General features: G+C 51.6%; 1 protein-coding gene across 1 annotated transcript; it reads right to left on the reverse strand.

The window, feature by feature from the left end:
* Positions 1–1305: 1305 nt before the first annotated feature.
* Positions 1306–3645, reverse strand: LOC144180325 (uncharacterized). Its single transcript, XM_077708697.1, has 3 exons — positions 3627–3645; positions 2416–2696; positions 1306–1544 (listed from the first exon to the last, which is right to left on the reverse strand). The coding sequence occupies exons 2-3, from the start codon at positions 2618–2620 to the stop codon at positions 1363–1365; spliced, it is 387 nt and encodes a 128-aa protein (XP_077564823.1). The 5' UTR covers positions 2621–2696; positions 3627–3645; the 3' UTR covers positions 1306–1362.
* Positions 3646–10985: the final 7340 nt, after the last annotated feature.

Below are 10985 nucleotides of genomic sequence, written 5' to 3' on the forward strand. Positions count from 1 at the left end.
GATAAAGGTTTAGTAAGTTTTGACTGATTGCGAGTATTTTTTTTTTATTCTTCTTGCTTATGTATGCGTAACATTGGATGCTGTACGTTGTGTTGTGCTGGTGTCGCACAGATGCCCGCAGCTCTGTCAAGCTGTCCTTTGAAACATTTTTTCTTCCGGCCTCCTCGCACCGTGTACTTTGTATGAGGCCAGTAAATTTCATTGTTCATTGTTAAAGTTCGGTATGAATTAATCAGCTTATGCTACCATCGCGGTAGCGTGGAAAATTATGCACTCGCACGCTTTGACGCCTCAGGGAGCACAAGAAGTATATGCTTCTTTCTCTAAATATTGGGTCTGGTCACTGCTGAAGGTACACCTACCGACTGCAGCTTGCTCCCGTCCCTCCTTTTCGCCAGCTTATCTTGTTTTCCCAGTGTCTGTACGTAAACAGTACAAAACTCACAAAACAGTGGCACTTGAATAGGACGGGCCACTTTGCCGAGGCGACAGTAGCGCGCACGACTAACGACTACTGTATTCTTCCAAAGAGAGAGAGAGAGAGAGAGAGAGAGAGAGAGAGAGAGAGAGAGAGAGAGAGAGAGAGAGAGAGAGAGAGAGAGAGAGAGAGAGAGAGAGAGAGAGAGAGAGAGAGAGAGAGAGAGAGAGAGAGAGAGAGAGAGACGTTTATTTGAGCTTTCTGAAGTGAGATGGGTTCCCTAGTCCCTAGCGTGTTCGTAAAGCGTGTTCGTAAAGGCCTCGCGTGTTCCCTAGCGTGTTCGTAAAGGCCTCGACTCACACTACCCCCCCCCCCTTCCTTGTGTAAGAAGTCCAATCAATCTTTTTTTTTTTTTCAAATCTAAAAAAATTAATTGCTCTAGTCTGCCATCGAGGAGCGTATTTGTAAGTCCCTATACTCGAGAACGTCCTAACGCCGAAACAAATTTTCTGCGTTGGCAGTATATACGCCTCGAAATCCTTCATTTTTTTTTCTTTCATGCGCTACTGATAAAACAAAAGTGCGAGACGGAAATGAACCTCAACACGACATTCCTCAGCTGGACTTAATTCTGCGTATTGCAAGACACGCATGCTCTACATGCTAATTACTGTTGAGATTCCAGCAATCACACCTCATCACTACAGTAAATAGCAAGCAGAAAACACACGTTACGATGACTCACTAGACTTGAGGTTGGACAAAACCAAGCCTTAAATTCTGCATAAACTGGCAAACGCCTAATATTTGAATTTTCTGGCACTTTTCTGCATTTACCACCAACCCATAACGGCCGTAATATCGCTGTTAATAAATCACATGAGCACACGTTCGAACGTCATAGAACGGTTTTATTTCCAGGCTCGGGATGTTCCGGCGAGCAGTTAGTAGGATCCAGGCACCTGGTAGCAGTAGTCGCTGTTGCAGCCATCGCGGCAGCAAACGAAGCCTTTTTGTTCGCAGCCTAACTCCTCGCAAGAGGACGAAGGGCTGGACAGGTCGCAAGAGCCGTCGGAAATATGCACCACTGGACAGATTTCGGGATATTCGGATGGTGGTCCCTCCCCTGCAAATAAACGTTTTGCAAGCTGAATACAATCATCCAGCAGATATAGCTAGACTGCAAGCTTCGAAATCTCAACGCACTTCATGGGCCGTAAGATCGTCTGCACTCAATAAACTCAGAGACATACCAGTGCATTTGCAATTAACGCTAACTTTCATGGAACACTGTGCGCATAGTCTTTGCAAAACAAGGCCAACCAGACCTTCCGCTCCTGATAGCCAGTATTTAACCCGACACAATTTCCAAGCGCGCTCAAACCCGGCCTTTTATATCGCGAAAGGCGACTTATTGAAGGGTTAGGAAAACAACTCGATGTTGATTGATTGCGAGGTTTAATGCGCCGACGCTCCACAGGCGAAGAGGTGCGCCGTATTGGAGGGCTCCGGGTTGATTTTGACCACCTGGAGATCTTTAATGTGCTGAAATGTCGAACCACACGGGCGTTTTCGCTTTTCGCCGCCATCAGAAAAGCGGCCGGGAGATGAACCCGCGTCCTTGGGTTCAGCCGCACAACGAAAACAACTCGGTGTGGTCCGTGGCTGCCAGAAACGTTACCGCTTTGCCACGCACCGGAGAATTTTTTGTTTTTTATCAACCTGCAAGGAAATCCCCACGACCGCAAGACTTCGACATGGTAAAAGGCGCGACAAGACGGGACGAGCGCTAGAGTACACATCTAGATTACATATCGTTAACTGTCTCTTCTAATGTCCCCATCTTGTCGCGCCTTTTAAAATGACGAAGTCATATCACCAACTAGCCCAAATTTCTGCGATGAACAGTTGCTTCCACCTCCGCTTTCGCACTTGCGACGTTGGTTCCGCACAACCCCGCAACGCACGTATATCGTTTCAGAGTGCGACCGACATACCTTTGACGCACCAACTACCGCCGCACGGCTTCGGGCAGCACTCGAGGCCTTGCAGCGCGCACAGCTGCGGCGTGCACGTGGTGTAGGCGCAGTCGCTGTTCTCACCGGGACGTCGACGCGGGCAGCGGGCGTGCGCGACGTGTGCCGTCGCGGCAAATGCCAGCATGATCGAGGCAGTGAGAGCGTAGCGGGGCGGGCTGGCCATGGCGAGCGTTGGTCCCGGACTGTCACGCGAAGGCACCGCGGTGGGACTCAGGGGTATACGGGCAGCCAAGTTTTTCCTGCGTGCGTCCGAGAGGCGAGAGAGAGGAGAGGTGATGCTTCCGGTGGGGAAAAAGGCCGGAGCATCAATCAGTTATGTGATGGCCCAAGTCGGAACATCTGCGCGATCTGGAAAACACACGTCATCGAACTGCGTAAGCCACCCCCAACTATCTAAGAAGAAATGGAAATGCGCAAATGTTGATAGCAACGAAAAATCAGGAAACACGTGAAATGAAAAACAAGAATAGGTGACTGAACGAACTCGACATGTCTGCTGTACAAGATCTGCCTCGTGGCTGTTTCATTGACAACGCTATACGCTTGGGGCTTGTGTTGAACGATCCGGGTCACGATTTAATACCGCTGCATGCGCTTATTTTATGGAATGTTAATCGCATGAATAGCGCTGTATGCCCGATTTCAGGGATCCGTGTCATGATTTGAAATGCCGCGTAGTTGCGCTCAGTCCACGTGTTTGCACTCCCAGTCACTTTTACTGTTAAATCAGTTAGTGCATACCTCGCCACCCAGCGCTATGTGTAGCGATCGGATCTTCGCTGGGAAATGTCTAATTATTAGTATCAGAGATGCCGTCACTATTATTACTAGTTAATATGTATCGATTACATTACAATTACAATAATTACTATAATGAGTATATACAATTAAACCTCCTTACACGTTTTTATTCCCTCTAGTCAGAACAATGCGGCGATTTTTCGCATTAGTTTGATTTTCTCGTGAAATCTAGGTTTCTAACACATTGACTTAACATAAGCGAGCGAAAAGCGGAGGAATCTAGGGTGTTGTCAGCCAGTTGTTTTGCGGCGATACGGCATTTGGAGTCAGTGTTCCCACCTGCTTGTCAAGAAGAATTTGCGTAAAGTTACCGCTGGCATCAGAAAAAGAGTTTAGGGTAAACAGAGCTCGTAGGTCTACTTACTTACCAAGGGAGGTGCGTCAATCTGTCTTTTCAAGCCCGCACCTGGGCGCGAAAAGCATGCCCCGGAAGTAGTACATCAAATGCACGTGTAATTCGGAATGACTGCCTCAGTCGCTGGCGTTACCCGCTACTTACCGGATGTAGAGCGTTTTATTTGAGATTATTCGGAGCTAACTGCATGGGAGAGGGGAAACAAAGGGAGGATATACCGAAGCTACCCCTGCCCTGCGTGATGCGGTGCGCCATCGTGGAGTGCTCTGTTTAATTTGCCACCCTTGAGATCTTCAACTTACGCCGAAATTATGAGACACAGGCGTTTTCACTTTTCACCACCATCTGAAAAGCTGTGTATACACGGCCGGGATCAAACCGGCGTCTTTGAGCTCAACAGCTTCAGGGGGGGGGAGGGGGGGGGGGAATGGCGCTTCTTGCATATAGTGCTGCAAGGCTAAAAACAGCACAGCCCCTCTCCCTTCGTCGGAGACCTGGCTATTGGACCTCGCATGGATTTCCGAACTTGCATCTGAAAGTTCTCCACGACTGGCAGACCCGGCTCGTTTTGTCCGCAGCCTCTCACATGTCTCCCAAAGTGGACCGCGTTGAGAGAGAGAGAGGAGGAGGAGGAGGAGGAATAAACATTTAATTGAGCAGTCAATGTTGTTGGGTTGACCGCCAGGTGGGGGACCTCCTTAGTCCAGGAAGCCCTAGGTCTTGGCGGCCTGTCTCGCCCGGTCTACCAGATGTTGTTGGTGATCCGGGTTGGAGCTGGTCAACCGACCCTCCCACTGCTCAAGTGAGGGATTTGGGTTTGGGGCAAGGGATGGTGTGTGGCGGCACTCCCATACCATGTGGTAGAGAGTGCATGGCTCCACGCAGAATTTACAAGTGTATGTGTGCAGTGTCGGATGCATTGAGTGTAGTAATGTACCATGTGGAAATGTGTTAGTCTGTAGCTGTCTGTAGATGACCGTGTCTTCGCGAGACATGTTGAGATGTGGAGGCGGAAAGGTTCTTCGTCCCAAGCGGTAGTGGGCCAGGATGTCACTGTACCTTCTGGGGATTATTTCTCTCGTTGGGCTAATGGAAGGACTGGCTGACATCCCAGAAGGAGACGCCCGGTGAGTGTGGGCTCGGGCTGCGGCATGAGCCGCCTCATTCCCTTCCAGTGATGAATGAGCCGGTGTGCATATGATGAAAATTTCGGGTAAATCAGGGTGGGCCCGAAGAGGTCAGCCCTGCATAATGCTGGGCTTGCTACTTCAGATGGTTGGTGAACATGTGATAAGGGTTATATGCTTACATGAATAATACAAATAAGAAAAAGAAAAAAAAAACGAAAGAAACTCCACCAGACAGACACATGAACACACATACAAAAAAAACAAAAAAAGTCACGGGCAGTCACAGGCTGGAGTCGAGTCCAGAGTCTGAGGAAACGCGCAAGAGCTTTAAAACCCCGCACCACCCTGTCTTCGCTGTTCCAGGGGCCGACCGCGTTAGCACGCGCTAGAACCTGCGGCAAACGAATTCGCGAACTCGGCGTCTGTAGCGCGAGCTCCGCGGTGGTGGTGTAGTAGTAGTAGCACCTTTATTGGTAAGGAGGGCCAGAGGCCGGTTTAGGGAAGAGGAAGGGGGAGTAGGGGAGGGGAATGCAGCGTCTTTTACAGGGACGTGGCAGCTTGCAGGGACCAGAGTCGACCCCAGCTACACTGCCCGTGCTAGGCCACTTTTGATAGCAAACAGCCCTATTTTGTGCAGTAGAGGTTTCTCCATAGTATGATAGTCTTCTGGGGTGCTTGTGGGCGCTTGGAAAGATGTAATGATGTCTGAGCGATGTTGCGAGAAGAAGGAGCAATCCCGAAGGAGATGGTTGAGGTCTGCATATGTGAGGGTATTGCAGAATGTACATTTTAGAGGGAGATTGGGTGAGAGCCATTTTCGGATTATGTACGGGGTGTAGGCGGCATTTGCTAGGAGCTTGTTGAGAAATACCTCACCGGCTCGTGGCAGGGGAGGAATGCCGGTTAAGTACCCCTGTGGGGTGGCAGCGATGTAGCGGTTCCTCTTGTCGCGTTTATGTCGAAGTAACTGCAGGGAAGGAGGTAGCGGTGACGGAGTCGGCGTGCAGGGAACCAGCGGAGGTGTGATACTGCTCTCCTGTGCCGCAGAATGGGCGGCCTGGTTACCCGTGCAAGCTGTCTCGTGGCCGGGAACCCAATCAATCCGTACAGATACCCCGTTGCGACGGAGTAGGGCAACATGGGTCAGGATTTGTTGTGTGAGGGGGTTGAGAGAGGATTGGCGTCTGAGTTCTTGAACTACGCCGAAGGAGTCCGTGAGGATTCGAATGTGGGATGGGGGCATCTGCGAGACGTCGAAGCTTATGTGGTTGAGGGTACCGATGACAGCGTGGAGCTCAGCCTCCAACGGCGTGATGTGGACAAGGTTGAGGCTTGCTGTGCCGCTGAGATCTGGGTTCTCCGAGCAGTGCCAAGCCAGACCGACGATGTGGTCCCTGACGCTGGCATCTGTATAGATGTCAATCTCTCCGGGCAAACGGGACCGCTTGAGCTTTTCTAGGCGCTGTTTGCGCAGCATGGAGTGACCGCGCGGGACTGGTTTCGAAGGTGCATTAGGGGCGACATCCGGGAGAGTCCATGGAGCCATTGGGCTTAGAAGGTTGTGCACCTGGATGGGCCGTTGGTTGTCCCAATCTGAGAGCGCCAGTCCTTGCGGGGTAATAGTCCGCTTGAAGTCCGCTTGCATTCGAGTTTCCTTCATTATCAGATCGATGGGGGGAAGTGGAGCAGCTTGTTCCAGTGCCGTAATTCGTGTATGCCGAGGTAAGCCGGTTATGGTTCGGAGTGTGGCTCTGTGAAGGGTGTGGAGGAATTTGAGATTAGTCTTGCTGAAGTCATATACAGGGGCACCATATGCGAGGGCACCGATGGCCACAGCACGAGCCAAAGCAACGCATGAACTTTGCTGTGCACCGCCGTACTTGTTAGAGAGGCGCTTAATAAGGTGAAGCATCAGTTTCCATTGCTTTTTTAATTTGGTTAGCCAGATCTTTGGACTGTTGTGACTGCCCAGCGGGATGCCAAGCAGCCTTATGTGGCCGCAAGTGGCACGGATAGTGTTATTTGCGATGTGGAGGGCGGTTGGTTCCGTATCAGGCGAGGACTTGGTTCCGTGAACAAGGAGGAGTTCAGTTTTTTCAGGCGCCAAAAACGTTTTATTGAGCTGGAACGGAGTTAGTTGAGCCGTTCCTCTCTTGTGGGGGGCGTCCTCAGTCCAGGAGGCCCTGGGCACGTGCGGCCAGTTGCGCCCGGGATATCAGCTGTTGCTGGTCACCCAGGTCGCCGCTAGCCAGCTGGCCCTCCCACTGCTCAGGGGTTGGGTTGGGAAGGGGGAGTAGAGTTGGGGTTAGGTGGCACTCCCACACCATGTGGTATAGGGTGCATGGGGATGGGCAGTGTTTGCACTTTGGAGAGTACTGTGCAGGATACATAGCATGAAGGCGTGTGCCATGAGGAAAGGTGTTGGTTTGCAGCCGTCGTAAGATGCACTCGTCGGTCTTGGGAAGGTTCGGACGGGGTGGAGAGAAGTGCTGGCGTTGTCGGCGTAAATGGGCAAGGATGTCAGCGTAGCGGAGGGGTATGGGCGGAGAAGCACTTGGGTCGTCGGCTCCCGTGGGTGCCCGGGGTATGAGGGCGCGGGCAGAGGCGTGGGCCGCCTCATTCCCAGGGAGAGCCGTGTGACCCGGTGTCCACACGATGCGGATATCGGGAATTGGCGCTGATCGTTGGGCAAGAATGCGGAGGGCAAGGGCCGAGATTCGTCCAGCTTGGTAGTGGCGGCAAGCGGTCTGGGAGTCTGTCAGGATCGTCACGTACTCTAGATCGGTGTGGGCGGCCAAGGCGATTGCAATTTCTTCTGCTGTTGTTATGTTGTTGGTAGGGGTGGTAACTGAGTTCACAAGACTTCCTGTGGAGTCGACAACGGCTGACGTGTGGGCTGAGTGAGAGGAGTATGGAGAGGCATCCACGTATCGAGTGTCGTCCCGAGATCCGTACTTGACGTAGAGGTGGGCAGCCCGCGCCTTGCGGCGGCCTTGGTTATACGTTGGGTGCATATGGCGGGGTATAGGGGAGACAGTGATGTGACGACGGATAGCTGGTGGAATGCGTTGAAGAGTATGTTCCGGTGGGGGAGCGGGTAGCCGAGACGACTTAATATTGAGCGACCGGTGGTTGTCAGGAGGAGGCGTTCTTTTTGGCTGGTGAGATGCGCCTCGATGAGCTCCTCAAGGGTGTTGTGAACCCCGAGTTGTTGGAAACGGATTGTTGACGTGGTGATAGGTAGCCCAAGTGCCATTTTGTAACTTCTCAGTATGAGGGCGTTTAATTTATTACTTTCAGCAGGTTTTAGTGTGAGATACGGCGTGCCGTATGTTATGCGACTTATTAGGAGAGCCTGTACAAGGCTTACAGTGTCGCGCTCCTTAAGGCCTTGACGGCGGTGGGTGATTCGTCGAATGAGGCCGACTAGTTGCATTACGGTGGTTTGCAGTTGGGTGAGAGTTGCGTGGCCAGCCCCATCTTGTTGAATTTGAAGTCCTAGTACCCGAAGAACGGTCACCTTGGGAACGGGTTTACCCTGTATGGTGAGTGAGGGCTCAGGCGGTGGAGGTGGGCGTCTGCCACGAGAGCGGGCGCGGAGAACGAGTAGAGACGATTTTTCCGGGGCGCAAGTAAGTCCGCAGGTTGTCAAATAGGTGAGAGTGGCATTGATAGCTTGCTGGAGTGAGTCTTCCTGGTCGCCTACTGATCCACCAATAGTCCAGATGGTGAGGTCGTCGGCGTAGAGTGCGTAGTGAATGTGAGAAAGAGAGTCAAGAGCTGGTGGTAACCCGAGAAGTGCGACGTTGAATAGGAGTGGGGATATTACTGCGCCTTGTGGCGTTCCCTTGGGTGGTGGGTGGAAAGCAGAGCTACGGAGGTCACCGATTCCGATCGTAGCTGTCCGGCCAGTTAAAAATTGACGTACGTAGTTGTAGGTGTGGAGGCTGCAATTGGTGCTTTGTAGGTTCTTTAAGATGGCAGCATGGGAGACATTGTCAAAGGCTCCTTTGACGTCTAGAGCCAGGATGGCTCGTGGGGTGGATGTGCTGAGATGGTCCAGAACCTCTTCTTTGATTTGGAGCAGGACGTCTTGCGTTGAAAGGTGAGCTCGAAAACCAATCATCGTATGCGGGACTAGATTGTTGTCTTCAAGATAGGCTGTAAGGCGAGTATGAATGAGGTGTTCGTAAAGCTTGCCTAGACATGATGTCAGGGAGATCGGGCGGAGATTATTAATGGAGAGCGGTTTGTGAGGTTTCGGGACAAGTGTTATATCCGCATGTCGCCACTGGGCTGGAACAGTGCCTTGGGTCCATTGCGAGTTGAAAAAGTCGAGTAGTGCTTGGAGAGAGTCGTTGTCGAGGTTACGCAGGGTTTTGTTATTGATGCGGTCGTGGCCGGGAGTGGTGTTGCGGGTGAGCTTGGCCAGGACGTCTTGAAGTTCTTGAATTGTAAAAGGGGCATCTAGGGTGGGATTTGGGGCCCCTGAGTAGTCTGGATGACCTATTGTAGAAGAAGGGGGAGGCCCAAATAGGGTGGTTTTGATATCGGAGAGTAGCTGGTCTTGGGGTCCGGGGTAGTTGTGAAGCAAACGTTTGAGGTGATGTGCCGTAGCAGATTTGGAGGGTTTGTCCCCGAGAAGCGATCGCAGTATGTGCCATGTCTTTGTAGTTCCAAGCGTTCCTTGCAAGCTGTTACAAAAGGTAGCCCAGTTTTGCTGATGTAGCGTGAGGGCGTATTGGGCTGCCTCTTGGGTGATCTCGTTGATCCGGCGGCGGAGTTTCTTGTTATGTTTTTGTTTTTTCCATCGGCGAAGTAGGCCCTTGCGGGCGTCTAAAAAGTGGAGAAGATGAGCATCCATGACTGGGTTTTCGGAGGTAAGAGGGAGAGTTTTGCTGTGCCGGGATACGGTTTCTTGAATTTGAGAGACCCATTGATCAAGGTCCGTGATGGTGGTGGGGAGTGGGTTAGGATCTTCGCGAAAGGCTTTCCAGTCAGTAAGGGTAGCTTGTCCAATGCGCGTTTTTGCTTTATGTTGGGGGAGAGTCACTTGGATGATGTGGTGATCGCTTCCGAGGGTTTCGTCGAGGCGTTCCCAGATGAGGTGGGAGATGTTGCGTGAGAAGGTGAGGTCAGGGTTTGTGTCACGGGTGACGCTGTTGCCAATTCGAGTGGGAGTGGTCAAGTCATTCCACAGAGATAGTTGGTGGTGATTCGCGGTTGTGAACAAATCCTGGCCTTTCCGTCTGTCCGAAGAGTAACCCCATGAGGTGTGGGGGGCATTGAAGTCCCCCAATAATAGTAAAGGGTGCCTATGAGAATGACAGAGGGCACGTTGGACGAGGTGGTCGAGCGAAGCGAGTGATTCTCGTGGGGGGCTATACACGTTAAGCAGGAATATACTAGGCGTGGTAGGCGAAGTAGGAAGAATTTCTATAAATGTATGGCCAATTTGGGAGTGAATGTCGATAATCTGCGCGGTGAGATGGCGTGCCACCAGGATTGCCGTGCGAGGGGAGGCTGGTGAGACGTGTGTTTCGTAATCCCGTAGGGTGACAGGTGCGGTATCAACTTCTTGGAGGGCAATGACATCTGGTTTTTTGTTCTGACTGAGATGTAAGAGGGAGATACGCTTGCTTTGAAATGAACGACAATTCCATTGCCATATGGTTAAGGGACGTTGTATGGCTTGCGGATTATTATTCATGTTGGAGTGCATCAAGAGTTGCTGCCATTTCCACGTCTCGTTGAGGGTAGGTCTTCTGTTTCTTTGGATATGGTGTATGTTCTCGACTTGAGAGGTCCGAGACTTGTTTCGTAAGGTTCACGAGCGCTGAGTTCATGGCCGTGATTTGTTGTTCGATTGCCTTTGTTCGTGTGGTGAGGGCGTCTTCTATTCGGAGGATGAGGTTGGTCGTTGTGGTTTGGGCCTCTGTGATTTTTCGATCGATGAGGACGGTTGTTTCCTCGGGTGATTGGAAGACTGGGAGTGTGTTGATCTTTTCTATTAGTAGCGCATTCTGAGTCTCTATCTGAATTAGGCGTTCCTGCGTTTGATGTTCAAGCTTGTCAACTCGTAAGTGCTTTCCACTTCAGGCGCGAATGCACATGAACTGGCGAGGAGAACGGCACGCGAGAGATCACGTAACGAACGCTGGGCAGAGTGTTCTCAGAAGGTCGAGCTGGCCGACGCCGGGGCCTCCTCTCGAGGCGCGCGCTCACACGCGCTCGGTATTTTT

The sequence above is a fragment of the Haemaphysalis longicornis genome, unplaced genomic scaffold, assembly GCF_048455015.1.
Source record: "Haemaphysalis longicornis isolate Haplotype H1 unplaced genomic scaffold, Haemaphysalis longicornis Haplotype H1 scaffold_4, whole genome shotgun sequence".
Classification (NCBI taxonomy): Eukaryota; Metazoa; Arthropoda; class Arachnida; order Ixodida; family Ixodidae; genus Haemaphysalis; species Haemaphysalis longicornis.

Coding starts and splice junctions, on each gene's coding strand:
- LOC144180325 (XM_077708697.1), bottom strand. CDS start 2,620: ATGGCCAGCCCGCCCCGCTACGCTCTCACTGCCTCGATCATGCTGGCA. Junction 1,545..2,415: donor CGGTAGTTGGTGCGTCAAAG/GTATGTCGGTCG, acceptor GTTTATTTGCAG/GGGAGGGACCACCATCCGAA.